General features: G+C 32.8%; 1 protein-coding gene across 1 annotated transcript; it reads right to left on the minus strand.

Moving 5' to 3' along the window:
- Positions 1-7,964: 7,964 nt before the first annotated feature.
- Positions 7,965-11,651, minus strand: LOC120080138 (uncharacterized). Its single transcript, XM_039034707.2, has 9 exons — positions 11,358-11,651; positions 11,065-11,255; positions 10,070-10,251; positions 9,690-9,974; positions 9,554-9,612; positions 9,430-9,466; positions 9,265-9,336; positions 8,683-9,010; positions 7,965-8,567 (listed from the first exon to the last, which is right to left on the minus strand). Exons 1-9 carry the CDS (start codon positions 11,593-11,595, stop codon positions 8,196-8,198), a joined length of 1,764 nt encoding a protein of 587 aa, XP_038890635.1. The 5' UTR covers positions 11,596-11,651; the 3' UTR covers positions 7,965-8,195.
- Positions 11,652-16,199: the final 4,548 nt, after the last annotated feature.

Here is a 16,199-nt window from a genome sequence, read left to right on the forward strand (position 1 = left end):
GACGATGGACACCTTCTTGGGACGACAGGTGGCGGGTTAGCAGGTGCCTTCCCTTTTCCCTTACCACCCTTCTTCCTCTTCCCCTTTGCAGAGTTAGAAGTAGAAGGTGCAAGCTTCGTTCCTTAGGTTGAAACTCTATGGAACGTCCTAGAGGATGAAGCAACATTTGCCTTACTCTTATTCCTCTCCTTACTTTTCAGTAAAGATTGGTAGGTCTGCAACTCGTTGAGGAGAATTGTAATGTTATATTGTACTTTGTTAAGAATCACATTACTAATAAAGTGCGGGAAGCTCTCCGACAAAGAATGCAGGATTATGCTAACCTGGCTGCCCTCATCGATAGTAGACCCATTCAACTCCGCCATATTGAAGTGGACCATCATGTTAAGCACATGTTCACGAACAGAGGTGCCTTCTTCCATTTCGGAGTTGAATATATACTTAAAAGCCTCATGCATAAGTTGTTCAGACGGTTGTCCAAAAATCCTCCACAGGGACTCCATGATCTCACGCGCTGAGACCATGGGCTCATGTTTCTTGGCCAAGACTTCAAAAAGACTTGCCAAGATATAGGCTCGGGCCTTCTCATTTGCCCGTCTTGTATGCCTCCTGAACGTTTCGCGTGACATTGGGAGCTGGAATAGAAGAACAGACCTCCGTAAGGGCAAACATGAGATCCTCGATGATTAGTATCGTCGTGACCATGTGTTTCCATGTTGAAAAGTTATCACCAGTTAATTTTTCGGCGCTAAGCAAAGCTAACGTGGTTGTGGCCATTTGAAAAACTTGTTACTGAAAATACGAACAAAAATTTATTAGATTTTTCTAAACCACATTTGAACCAATTAATTTTGCAAACTAGTTTCAAGTACCCTAAGTGAGAGGCTTCTATTTTGATATGATGCCCCAGTGAGGCAGGACAAACGTCACCGGTGGGGTGATCATATGCCCCTTCGCTGGGATGAGACATTCTTAACCATTAGGTAGAACCAACTCTTGGATCTAAAACTAACAGCCACCATTTATTCGGTCCAGAACTGTTAACCTTTAACAATTTCGCGTAAGTGTGACCCCTTTCTTTCGGTGCCAAAGTCCCGTCCTAATGAGCCCACCGTAGGGAAGAAGCATATTAGGACAAGAGACTAAGTAACCTTATCCTCTTTACAGGAGATCAATTAAAGAAACGCGCAAAATTTCCATCCTTTAGGGGGACATTCCCAGGGTGCCTCGAGGTGATGCACAGTAACTTTATTCAATCCAACGAAGGAGACCGAGGGATATGTTGTTGCACTTCCTGCTCCCACTTACTATGAACACTCTCTCCATCCACCTTAATATTGACCTTCCCAAACACCATCTGTTAGGGGGACATGCCAAAGGTGCCTCGAGGCCGAGGATAGATCTCACAGTGTGGACTATATAGAAGAAACGTGAAAGGTTTAAGTAAAGCATCATATGCCCAAGTACCTTCCACTGAATGTTCTACCTAGAAGTTCATTAACCTAGACAATCCGGCTACTAATTTTAGTCTAAGTCATCTTCTTAAGTCCCCCTCATAAACAACTTTTGTCTATGAAATATGAACAAGTTCAAGTAGTCACATTTAAATACTTTAATGGATTGTCCTTAACTTGCATGCATGCACCAAATATATTTAATTCATTTTTTCAGGTAAGTTCCCAGGTAGGGTGCTATGTTTCCATCAACTTAAATACCCCAGCCTAGACAGAACCCGCCTTAGACAAAAGGTCCCTTATAGATAGATTTGCTATACTTTAACCTTTTATTAGTCAATTTAATCCTATTAAACTGATTAAAAGATTAAAGCCTAATGGTTGTTAATCATATTAGAACCGTGATCTTAGGTCTATGTTATCCAAGTTTTAAACATTTTAAAACCCTGAATTAAACCTAAGTGAGCATGCATGTCTTTCTTATTGCTTTTAGTTCTTATTTCTCTTTAACCTTTAAAAACAAACAACTACAATACATCGCGCACAACTAGGTGTTTATAACGCTTATAAAGAAACCTATGTGTCATGCTTTATGCAATGTCCGGTCATTACTATGCATAACTTTTATATATATGCACAATAACCAAGCAAACATGCTTTCCATACACCCTTATACTATAACAATTATATATAAAGATGATGCATGACAATGCTTTTTATGCATGCATAAATATAACTCTTATATTATATGATGCATGAGCATGCTCTTACATAATTAAGTTATGCTTCTCTAAATTATAACAATTACAATAAAGATATGATGCATGACCAATGCATAACCTAAGGTAGGATTTACTATATGTGCATACCATATGACATATAAAAAACAAACATCATATGTAATAAACCAAGGATTAATAGACTAGGATGAACCTTTACAAGAAAAATCGGAATGAAATAACTCTATCTATTATATTTTCCATTGAGCAAACCGGTTCACTGGTGAACTAGGTCTTGAACCGCAGGGAGAACTCCATCATTTAGTAAACACCAAAAGTAAATGATCGTTCAGCACACACTAGACGATAGGCACAAAAGCTAAACGAATGTTTAGATGATAACGAGGCTGCGAAGCCTGATCGTCTAGGTGATCGCTTAACACGGCGAAAGGTAAACAATTTACCGTGTGTTACTAAGCAATCGTTTAATCAGTTACTAAGCAATGAAGCTTGCTAAGCTAAAAGATCGTTTAGTGCGTGCACGCGTTAAATGATACCCGAGCATCTGATACTTAGCGATCGCTTACCCCATCGTCTACACGACTCGATCAACCCTTGATCGTCTTCTTCCTCGAAGAATAGCAACCCTTACTCTGTGCTTCTTCACGAACGACTCAAGACTCAAACTGACTTTGAATTACAAACTCGATTACTAATTAATTGTGGCAAAAAACACAGAGGCCTTTACAATTAACCGAAAATGCAAAAGAATTAAATCAAACCGAGGAAACATCCCAGAAAACTTCATTAATCCATACATCCACAACAATTTAACAATTAAACAGAGCAGATATGCACCCACCAAGAATGTATATGCAATTCGTTGCATCAATGAAATATGAATATCAGAACTTAGCTCTGATACCAATTGAAGGATCTCTTTTACAAGAGTATTCATGAGCGCGTTTGGATCTTTCCTAATTCATTGTGACTGAAATACCACACATACATTCTATCTAACAGGTATGCAATTTAGTACTAATTAACGACATGCTTTCACAAATAAAATACAAGAGATTGAGTTCACATACTAGTTGAAGACTTTCTTCACAACGAACTTAACCTAGTAGAAGCAACCCTCTACGATCTTTATCGCCCACAAAACAGTCAGCTACCAGCAGCACGATCGTCTACACGAATGGCATCAAATGAACAAGCCGAGCAGGGATGACACCATACTTAGAGCCCTTGGTATTCTCGGAGTGAAAATCCAAAGAGTGTTCTTTGTTGAATTTCGTAGAGGAAGGAAGAAAGAGCTGAACATGTAGAATGATAAGCAAGTGGGAGAAGGCTATCGTATAGCGGATGTTCATCGTTTAGAGAAAGCTACACGATCGTGTAGGTTTTACTAAGCGATCGTCTAGTATTTAGTAAGCGATCGTTTAGAAAAGCTAAGCGACCATTTAAAGACTGTGTGCGATCGTTTAAGCAATAGAGCGCTATCGCATAGGCTCTCAGCTAAGCGATCAAAACGTTTTCACACCTTTTGGCGATTTTTTTCGAACCCTTTGTAAAATGAAACAAGTTTTCGTTTGATTCTTCAGTTACAATAACCAAATACTTTTCCCACTAATGCACGATTGAGGAGAAGTTTTCGGCCAATTATCACATAATTAACCAATTTAATTAATAAATGAATATAATCATATTATATTCTTACCCTTTGTATAGGACGCCTTCGCTCGCATGTCCCCTACACGAATGATCAGGATCAGACCATCTGTGACAAGTCACAACACCTGTGACCATTCCACAAAGCGGGTCGCATCCATAGCGTTATCAGGATAAGATTTCCCTCCTATATCCATATACTACAGACCATTTTGGTTATCACTCAAGACATGATCCACTGTCTGTTTATTGGTTTGTGATAAAGCAAATAAAACAAACAACTGAGCAAAATCAAGATGTGAAGTAAATATCATATATTATACAATACAAGCGTTCGTACAAACTATTTACAAACTACAGGACACGAGATTTTAGGGCATCAACCCCAACAGAACACGAGCGTTCGTACAAACTATTTCCATAGTAGTTATCATCTTCCATTACGCCCACATCATCCTAATGTTCTTGAAGAAACACAATATTATCATCTGAAAGTGCACTTCTTCTCTCTCTGATAGATCTTCTAAGTGGAACTTTTTGATGTTGTTGAGTTTGAACTTCAGGTTCAATAATGGGGATTGCAATGTTGTCTTGTTCTATAATTGGTTCAATAATGAAGTCAGGAATTAGAGCCTAAACATCATTTATAACCACATGAGGAAAAGAAACTAATTCCCCTTCAAAGGCAACTTTCCTTATGTTATCTCCCCTCCAAACTCAACATCCTCAAGGAATCTAGCATTTTCCATCTCAAACAATGATCTAGAAGTGGGATCATAAAACTTGAAACACCAAGAGTGCTCAGAATACCCAAAGAAATAGCAACTAATAGTTCTTGAGTTCAATTTTCTTTCATTAGCCTGTAAGGCCTAGCTTCAGCTGAACAACCCCAAATATGAAGATGTCTGATACTACGCTTCTTTCATGTCCACAACTCATAAGGGGTTTTAGCTACTGCTTTACTAGGTAATATATGCTACAGTCTTTAATGCCTTGCGCCCAGAGGGATTGATTAATCATACTTCTTACCATATTCTTAAGTGTCTTATGGAACGATTCATGTTGGATTTTCCCAACATAGTGTCTTATGGAACGATTCCACATTCCTCTAGGTATTTGACAAAGGGCCCTGGACGTTGTTCGCCTGATCCACCATATCTATCGTAGTATTCACCGCCATGAACAGATTTGTTAACCTTAATTTTCTTTCCAAGTTAAAGTTCAGCTTTAGCTTTGAAAGACTTGAAAACCTCTATCATGAATTAAAATATAGGTATCTATATCTTGAATACTCTTCTATGAATGTAATAAAATATTGTTATCCATTCCAAGAAGTCGTAGGGAATGGACCACAAATGTCTGTATTTATTAGTTCTAAGACGTCCGAGCATTTGTTGGCACCTAATTTTCTTATGTTTGGTTGTTTTTCCTTAATACATTCCACACGAACGTTGAAGTTACTTAAATCAAGGGAATCAAGAAGTCCATCTGACACAAATCTTTGAATTTTCTATTTAGAGATAGGACCTAAACGCTTGTGTCATAACATAGCAGAATTTTCATTTAATTTACGCTCTGTACCACATGAATTAGATAACAAGATCTTGTTAAATGAAGCAAAAGAATCAAGCATATATAGATTATCAATTAAAGAATCGGTACCAATAAGCTTGAAATCTTGAAAAAGACTAACTTTATTGTTTCCAAAAGAACAAGAAAAACCAAATTTGTCCAAATTGAAAATAGAAACTAAACTCCGTCTAAATAGCAGTATAACAAAATTCTCATTTAGATTCAAATAAAAAACAGTTTTAAAAAGTAATCTAAAATTTCCAACAGCATCAACTGGAACTGCTTTGTCATTGCCCATATAGATGAATCTTTCAGCATCACTTGGCAATCCTGCATTAAGATACTTATATGAGTAGTAGCACCAGAATCTATCCACCAAGTATCTGTAGGTACATAAGCTAAATTGACTTCAGAACAAACCAAAGTAAGAAGTTTATCCTTCTTTACATGTCACTTGGCATACTTGGGACAATTGTAGAATAAACAAGAATTTTCAGTAGCTTGTTTCTTGTTTTTATTCTGTTAAGATGTCCCTTCTGCAGCATCCACAAATTTTCTTTTCTTCGTATCATGAGAGTCTATTGCCAAATGAGCACTTTTTGTCATTTCTCTCTTAATCCTATATTCTTCTTGCATACATTGTGAGATAAGCTCATTAATACTCTATTCATCCTTCTAAGTATTATAGCTTATCTTAAACTGGGTTAATTGTGCAGGAAGAGAGATAAGTACCAGATACATGAGTAAAGTTTCATTTATTTCGCTATCAAGTACCTTTAATTTACCTACGAGATTGGACATTTCTATAATGTAATCCCTTATGTTTCTATTGCCCTTATACCTCATAGAAGTTAAAAGACTACTTGCTTTCCCTTTTTCATTTTTTAGCAAAATATTTCTCAATTTGAGCAAAGAACTTATTGGTATTTTCACTTTCCATGATAAAGCCCTGAAAAGACTCCTGATTAGATTGCCTAATGATCATCAAACATATGCGATTTGACCGTTTCCACTTTTCTATATTAGCCGTATTCGATTGTTCCTCAGCAAAAGTAGGTTTATCGGTCCTAATGCAACGTTCAAATCCATACACCCGAGAAGTATCTCTAGACTTTCCTTCCAAATCTTGAAGTTTTATCCATTCAACTTAGGGATTGAACTCAAATTTCCAAATAGTTGAGTAGGACCAACTAAAACAATAAACAACAAAATATATACTCATAATTAAAATATAACAAAATAGTTTCACATATGTGGTGGACCCTTTTAACAAGATACCTAGCACAACATTGATGTCCAGCCTTTCGAATAAAACACTAACTGTGCAATAAACTCTGTCAAAAAATAGTCTTTCTTTAAACCGTTTATTTTTCACATGAGCAATCCTTATAATTGTCACGTACTCATTACCACATGCATACCGACAATTTGGCCAAGTAATTATCTTCCTTTAGGCCGATAATTATTCGCATAAATTCATGAATATACACATCTTATATTTCATAATTAAACCGATCTAGATAATATAGGCTACTTTGGTAACATATTATTTTTTATCAATTCAATCTAAAATATAAGACATAATAATATAATAAATATTATTGTACAAAAATAAAGGAAGAACATCAAATAGTCTTTATCAATATTCACTCAATAATTGCATATATATAATACAATTAAAATAATATAAAAAGTGAATATCACTAAATATCATCAATCAAATTTAAATTTAAATTCACCAAAATATCAATCAAATTTAAATTTAAACCACAACATAATCCATTAATCTTGAAATCATAACATGCAACAATCCCAATAATTGTATGAAATCAATTTAGTAGCAATTATGCTATAGATCATGCAGTATATACTCAGAAATTGGATATCATCCCAACAACCAAGAAACCACCAATTAAGTTGCCACTGCTCAAAGAAAAAACAACTTTACCTCATTAATATATATATATACCGAATTCAATTAGATTCCATTGAGAACGTCTGACTATGCTAATAGAATACCTTCTGCCGGCGAGACGTTTTGATGAACGCTGAAGTTCTCATGTGTTGCCGATGTGAATTTTCATGGGTAACGATGGTTTCATTTTTTTTTAATCTTAATTCTCTTAAACTTTTAATTATCTTTACCAGAAATTGAATCAAAATTTCAATAATCCAAAATAAAATTCATGCTCTGATAATAAATAAACCCTAAAATTCTTCCTGCCAAATCGTCAAAAATAAATAACATTTGTGATTGATGATAGCTTCAAGATGACAATGACTTTAAAATCTTCCTCAACCAAAACTCTAAAAACTCTTAGTGAGATCTCTATAGATGAGATTCAAAAAAGGCCGAGTGCTTATTGTTTATTATTTTGGTATATTGAGGACCATAACCTAAAATTTTTTTATATACTAGTTCAATTAGAATTCTCATTAAACCCTAATTAACTAGAAATGAGCTTCTATTCATTAAGTTCATACTCAAGGCACAATCTAATAAAAGAACCCAATGTAATAAATTATATATCCACGTAATAGCCCATACTTTAATTAAACATAATATTATTTAAATATATCAAACAAAATATGCCCCTAAAATAGAACATCACACGTGACCCCATTAAAATCACAACAATGTTTGTTCATCAAGAGAAAGGTGACCCCATTAAAATCACATCAAATAAATGGAACTCTTAAGCTGGTCATGTAATAGAATAATGTACATGGAAAGACAAAAAACGCCGAGTGTTTAGTGTAATGCATATGGGATTGATATCTAGCTGCCCTTGTCTTGTCCTTCTGGAGCTTTGGAAACAAACTGCTTTGTATAAACACGATGTCGTCGCTCTCTTGCATATATAATCCAGAAGATCAGGGAGAGCATGACAGCACCAGACACCAAAACCAACCCAACATATATCCATTTCATGTATAGTCGGAGGCCAGGGCAATGGTTGTTACTGATATCCGTAAACACTTGTCGAACGAATGTACAGTCTACGAGTTCAACCAAGAACGGTCCATAGCGATACAAACCATAGCTCACGTTTGCTGCTGCTGTCATTTGGTTGTAGAAAGCTGGAGTCAACCGACCAGTGGTGGTGCAAATGCTAGAGGCTGATACTTGACAAGTGAAATCCCTCCAAACCTGCACGCAACAAATCAAGATCTTGATGAGAATATCGAAGCAAAATGCAGTAAAAGGCTGTGTCATATCGTATGTACTTGTTTGAGCTAGCTATAATATAACATATATCTCTCACCTCAGGAGCTTTGTTCAGCTGTAATTCCTTTGCCGAGCAGGGTCGATCGGTCAGATTGGAATGAAACGGACTACAAAGAAGTGGCACCAATGGGCCAGATTGATTGTAATTCACAGGAGGGCCGATATTTGGAGGGGGGTTGACATTTGAGACTGTGTTGATCACTCCATTGACCAAACTAACAAGTTGGAAACTCACATTTTTGGTTACTGACTGAATTTCTTTGGCAGTGGCATTGTCGACGCATGGAAGGATATCGTCTAATGCCGTGTGGGCAGTGGGATTCTGTAGCCAATCTTCCATTGCAACACATGTATCTCCGACCACACTAATGCATACGATGAAAAAAGAAGAATCAATTTGAAGCTGATAGAGACAACAGTCAACAAAACAAGAACACTTCTTGAACAACAGATGTCTGTTTCAAGCATCAAACTGCTGCTTTCCAATCCAAGCCAAAGCCACATTTAGCTATCTATCATATTGAATATCCTACGAGTTCAATTGGCGATATGTATATTGTATTCTTCCTATATGCATCATTTTGGTTACAAAAAAACTTAATGAAATAGAAACCCTTACTTGTGAAGAAGAAGAAACACGCCACACAGAAAGAATGTGACCGTAACGAGAATCCAACCAAATATTACCAAGCTGCGACCATTAAGAATGGAGTGTTCAATAGATTACAACATTGCATCCCAAACCTGATTGCAAAAAAGAAAATGGAACCGTAGATATACTTACGTGTATACGACACACTGCAATCCAAAGATGGAACATACTGGATCAAGTACCAAAAATGATATAAGAAAGGTTCCAATTACGGTCAGTTCATAATTTATTTACTCAGAGAAGTAAAAATGCTTACAGAATCCAATAAATGCCAACAAGAGCATAACAGCAGCAAGAATAATGAGGATGAGTCGGCTGTGATATGCAACATGAAAATTTGTTACTCGTGGTCACTGAAAGCACCGAAATTTGATACAAGATGTTCTACTTACTTTTCATCTAGGCCTTTTTGTATCGTGCCTGAGTTGTCAGAAGCTGCATTAGTAAGAGTGGAAGAAACAGAATTTATCTTTGTACCAATATTGTCAATTCCTTTCTGGATGTCTGCAGACAGAAATATCGAATCGACTCCGATAGACTTCGCTGAAGAAAGATATGCTGACAAATTTTTTAGGTTTTCAGCAGTTCCATCTGCCTGGTCTACTATATAGTCCAATGTGCTCAACGTACGGCTATGAAACTTCCCTTGACCAACATATAAAATGACACATCCTACACTGATTCAAAGTATGAAAACGAAGATATCTTCACATTAACTTCTGAGCCACATTAGAAACTTTAGACTGCAGATTGGAGGGAGAGGGATGTTTACATTGCTGAGATGGTGAAGAATATGAGGAAAGCGAGAGAGAGGGCATAGGCCGTCCGAGAATAGCCGTAAGGCTCCCTCCGACAACAGCAACAACAAAGACAGGTGATGAACAAGCATATCCCAAAGAGCACAAACCAAGCAATAGCAATGACAACGAATGGAATAGCAGTAAGAGCAACAGACTGCATCAAATTGGAACAGGACAGAAGGCGCAGTTGTTAATATAAATATCAAACGACACAAAAAGTAATGAAGATAAGACCTAAAAACAGGAAGCCGAGTTCGACTTTAGCCAAAAATTAACAACCAAAGCTACCTGTAACAAATTTGCCAAAGATCTCAACTTCGAAGGATCTTATTTCAAATAAAGAAAATCCATTTAAAACTTGATCCATTAAAATAGAAACACAACATACACCACATACGACCATGTACTAAAATTTCTTTCCTTGTTCTTTTCTAACAAGAAATGACAGAAATACACAACACTAGCAAGTATAGGGCAAAGAAAGATCAAAGAGTGAGAACAAGGTACAAAAATGTTCCAAACAACACATAAATGATCGTCTGATTGTTCACTTCGGCGAAAATCACAAATAAATCAGCTTAAGCTTGCGAGTTTAGAGGTGATTTAGCATGATATCAGAACAAGAGATTCTCCGTCTAAAGCCTGTAAAATATCATTTTCTCTCCAATTAACATTGAAGATCACTTGTAAGTCATATGCTAATTTCCGTTCCCAAAATTGTGAGAAATAACCCTGACTCACCAGTTTAAACTTTTGGGTTCACAAAACAGGGGAAATTAAATAAGATTAGCCTCATAGGAAACAGAAAAATGAAAAAGACTACCAAGTCATACTCTTACAACTACCAAATCAGTCTAAATGGAGAAGAAACCAAAAAAGGGCAACACATAAACCACAACACAAACAATAAAATCAGAGTAATTACAAGTAGCAGAGCCCAAAATTGAGAATCGAAGAAAGAACTTACAGCCCAGTAATGTTCATTGCTGATATTCCATCCACCCACATAGGGTTTGAAGTTATCGAGGGGGTCTTTCCTCTGAGTCCTGGCTTCGGCCAAAATCAGAGACGAATTCACAGCAGGGTCCTGCTCCGTAAGGCTTCTTCCAGTCCTCCATGGCTCCGACAATTGAAAAACCTCAACCCCACCAGAGTTTTCTGATTTTCAACAAAACCCAGAGAGGAAAAATCTCAGATTATAGAATAATGGAGCTTTTGGTTCAAACCCAGAAAAAGAGGAAAGAAATTAAAGAAGAGTACCTAAGATGGGAATGGCAGTGAGGGCAGAGACGGTGAGTGAAGAATGGGAGAAAAGGAGAAGGGAAATGAGGGAGATGGGTCGGAGGAGGAACATAATGGCTCTCGTTCTCACATTCAGAGAGAAAGAGAGAGGGATGAGCTTTGCAGAAACCGAGCTTGATTTTTCTCTGGAATTTGAAAATCTTTTATCTTTTGGTTTGGGAAATGGAATGGACGAATTTGAAGTTGGACCTTTCATTCATTCCTTGGACGTGAAAGAAAAATTAAATGATAATGTACTTAAAAAATAATAATAAAACAAATTAATAATGATTTTAACAATAAAGAAGGAAAATTTACTCTTTTTTTTTTAAGTCCCGTGTATTAAATAATATCTCCGTGGTTTAATCTCTAAGTTTTCAAAATATTTAGTCCCTAGACTTTTTAAAATAAATTAATTTGATCTGTAAATTTTCAAATTTTATATTTTAAACTCCTAAATTTTTAAAAATAGATTTAAAAGGTTCATATAGTAATTTTTTTATTATTTTAAATTAAAAAATTATATTTTTAAGAAATTATCTTTTCTCTTTAGAATTATTTTTTAAGCATATTTAAATTTTATATAATTAAATAAAATGAAAATACAAAATAGTTTAGAGACATTTTAGACCTAATCTTTAAAATTTGGGGATTGAAAGGATACATTTTGATTATTCAGACACCAAATGTACCTATTCTAAAATACAAATTATCTTGAAAGTTTATTGACTAAATGCACTTATTTTTCAGAACTCAATCTTATTTTTAATGAACTCTATTTTTTCTAAGGGTGTATTTGGCATACACTTTCAAGTGTTTAATTTAAAAAATAAGTCATTTTGAAAGAAATTGCAGTGTTTGGTAACCACTAAAAAATAACTTTTATTTGTATGTTAATCAGTTTTTATGAAAAAAATAATAATAAATAAACAAATAAAAATGAACTTTTTTTAAAATATTTTTTTTTTTAAAATCAATTCAAGCATGCCTTAAATATCTTATAACAATTTGTATATTTTTTTGTCAGGTAAAAGTTAAAATTTTAATTAAATTCTAAAAAAAATAAAGAAAAAAGTTTTTAAATTTTACTTTTTATTGTTTTCAAAACCCAACTTTGTTTTTTAAACCTTGGTTAAAAAAAAAAAAAAAAGTAAATATCAAGAAGTTAGAGGTAGAATTAATGTTTATAAGTTTAATTTTCAAAAAATTTAAAATCAAATAGTTACAAAAACATGGCTAAATATTTTCAAAACCAATAGGAGTTTAGAAAAACAAAAATTGATTTTTTTAAATATAGTTTTTGTTTCTAGAATTGCTAAAAAATCAAATGTATGTTTAAAATCATAGGAAAGAGATGGAGAAGAAACAAAAACAATTGTTAGAAACATGAAACAAAAAATAAAAATAATATAAAAATGGTCTAAAATTTTATTTTAAAGATTGACTTTTTAATACAAATTGAAGGCGATAATTTGAACCACAAATTTCTTATTTCTCGACACATATACATGTCAATTTAACTAATTTGGTTGACCAATGGACTTAACTTCTAATAATCATAATTTAGCAATTGAAACTAAATTTCTTTCTCCTACAACATAGGTTCAAAATCTGACCTCTGCATAATCTAATGTTTTCATGGTATGTTGACTACAAGCATGTCATATAATATACAAAATGACAAGCTGACTTTACTTTTAAAATGAAAAATAAATGTTTGACCCTAGGCATAAACATTAAACTACACAAATATATTAAGTTTAAACGTAGAAACCAACATAATTCCATTAACATAATGTTCAAAATAAGTATAGTTCACATTCACAATGGAGATATGTTTACTTTTTTTCAATACAAAAGATTAAATCTTCAAAAAATACATCTTAATTACGGTTTAACTTGGTATCTTAGTTTGAAATTCATTTAAATAATTAAAAAAATTTAACTTCAATTTCATTTTTCTTTTTTAAATAAAAGGACATAGGTGCAGAGAGCAATTCCATAATTATACTTTAAAATGAAAATGTGTAATGAAATAGAATATGCAAAAGAATTATTAATATTTAATTTGAAAGATTCCAAAGACAGATGCCACGTCAGAAAACACCGTTTTGGGTGTCGGCATACGAAAAGAGAGAAACGGATGGAGACTGTTCGGCTGCAACGTGCTGTCATGTCATCAAAAGCGTGACGTGTCCCCTTCTCCTCATTTTTATCTCATTTTCCAGCTAAGAAAATCCGGTTCAAATTCGCGTGTAATTAATTAACTTAAAGACATACGTTTCTCTAATCATTGGACAATAAGCAATAAATAAATAAAATTATATATTTTTAATTGAAGTTAGATTTTTAAATTATTATAATGAAATTATGTATGGGAACATGCCTACACCACAGACTTCGATTTTGACCCTTTCTTTTTATGCTTTTGTCCGTTGGCTAAATTATAAATTTCTGGATTTAATCTCAGTTTATCTCTTGATTTTTTGCATTTATTTTATTTTCGTTTCTTTTCTTTTATTAGCAAATGCATTTATTTTATTTTACTTTGTGAAGTTTTAAGAAGTAATATTTTAGACTTTGTTATTTACGAGTTTAAATGCAGGTATGTGTAGACTTTACCATTTGTAGCACAATTCTTTTTCTTAAAAAAAAAAAATAATAATAAGCATAAGTGAGAAGTTCAATCCCTCAACCTCATGTATTGTAATAAAAAAATATTTATTTCTATGATCAATTACATGTTAAGTGAAATATATATATATATAAAAGACGGAGGATTCAACATTAGTATAAGAGATTGATAACTTTTATTACAATTATTTTATATCACACATGAAATATTAGAATATTATCATCTATGAATATCGATATCTGTTGAAAAAAGATCTATTAGTCCCTTAAACGAATGTGAATAATAATAACAAGCCAAAACAAATTTAGCTAAATAATAATTAGTAATGAAGTTTCATTTTTTAAATGAGAGATTCAATCTCTCATCTACATTGTTGTTATACTACAAAAATAATATTAATAACTAAGGATTATATCTTACTTTATTAGAAGTAAAAATGACTTAATTGTTAATTTTTATGATTATTTTGATTTTATAGAAATAATGATCGATAATAACTAGTTATTGATATTATCCATCAATGTATTCCTTTTTTTTCCTTAACTCATCCATTAATGTATTCATCAAATTGAAATTTCAATATTGATATCTACATCAATATTTTAATTTTTGATTATAGGTAAATAAATGTAACTTTTTAAAACAAAATAACAATATTTGAGATGACAAATAAAAATTATTTTTCTTTATAAAATATTTTTTTTAGTATAATAAGATTATGAAATATTTGGAGAATTTAAAATACAAATCTCTTACTTACTAACGTATCTTTATAATAGTTAAAGTTATGCTGGTTTTGATAATTTGAATTAGTTTGTCTCTCTATACACATCAAATGTTTAAATAATCAAATGTTTCTCTTATTAATTAATTTTGTAAAGAACGATACCACCGTGCTATTGCAATAAATAATAATTAATAGTCTGGTTAATTTGATATATCATATATTCATTTTGAAATCAGAATTTGATATAACATAATAACATTATCTAATAAGAATATAGGTATATTAAACCATTCATTTGAGAGCTTATTTCTTTATTTTTTCACTTTAGAATCAAAATTTTTACCTGTTCTAAAAAAATATACATAGGTATATTAAAATCAAACACACATATAAGATTTGATTTGAAATAAAAGAAATGAGCAAATTTATTTATAAATATAGCAAAATTTTATTATATATAAGTGATAAACTACAGTAGATATCTATCAATATCAGTGATGGATGTCTATCGCGGTTTATCACTTATAGACATTGACATTTTGTTATATTTGAAAATATTTTAAGTAGTTTTATCATTTAAAATAATTATCATATAAATATAAACATATTAAAATCTTATTCTAAAATTTTATCACATATTTTAAGGTACACTTGGAATCGAAAGCATTCAAAAATCAACATTTTCCGATGGAAGTCATGTGTTTTTGTAGAAATGTGTGGTGTGGTTAGAATAGTTCTAAAAGATCAAAAGTTTAAATACTATTCTGGTTCTTATACTTTTAGTTTTTGTTCATTTTGATTTCTATACTTTCACAGTGTTTATTTTAGTCCATATACTTTTATCTTTGGTTCATTTTGGTCCTCATACTTTCAACTTTGATTCATTTTGGTCATTGTACTTTCAAAAAGGAATGATTTTGGTCTCTTTATTTCTATTTTTACTTCATTTAAGGGACTAAAATAGATACTTTTTGAAAATTCAAGGATCCAAATGAACAAAAGTTGAAAGTATAAGAATCAAAGTGAACATTTTGAAAGTACAAGGACAAAATGAATCAAAGTTGAAAGTGTAAGGCCTAAAATGAATATTTTAAAACTACAAGGACCAAAGTAATATTTAAACCAAGATGAAATTAAGTTATCAAAATTTATTTTACTAATGATGTAGATCTATTGATTTGATTTAAAAAAAAAGTTTAGATAGTATTATTATTTGACTCATCTCAACTTCAATTGGCACAAATAATAAATTTCATGAAAAATTAATTACACAAAATTCTCGCACAACCATCATCTAAAGATTTAATTTTAAAATCTACCTAATATATATATATATATATATAATCCCATTAAAACAAAGGCAAGTAATTGTAAAGGATATTGCCCAAATGAATTATTTGCTTCAAAAGCCACGTCAGCATCAATTGGAAATCTCCACCAGCAACGGCCAAAAATGAGA

This window comes from Benincasa hispida, chromosome 6 (assembly GCF_027475165.1).
Source record: "Benincasa hispida cultivar pf3 chromosome 6, pf3_genome.v1.1, whole genome shotgun sequence".
In the NCBI taxonomy this organism is placed as follows: domain Eukaryota; kingdom Viridiplantae; phylum Streptophyta; class Magnoliopsida; order Cucurbitales; family Cucurbitaceae; genus Benincasa; species Benincasa hispida.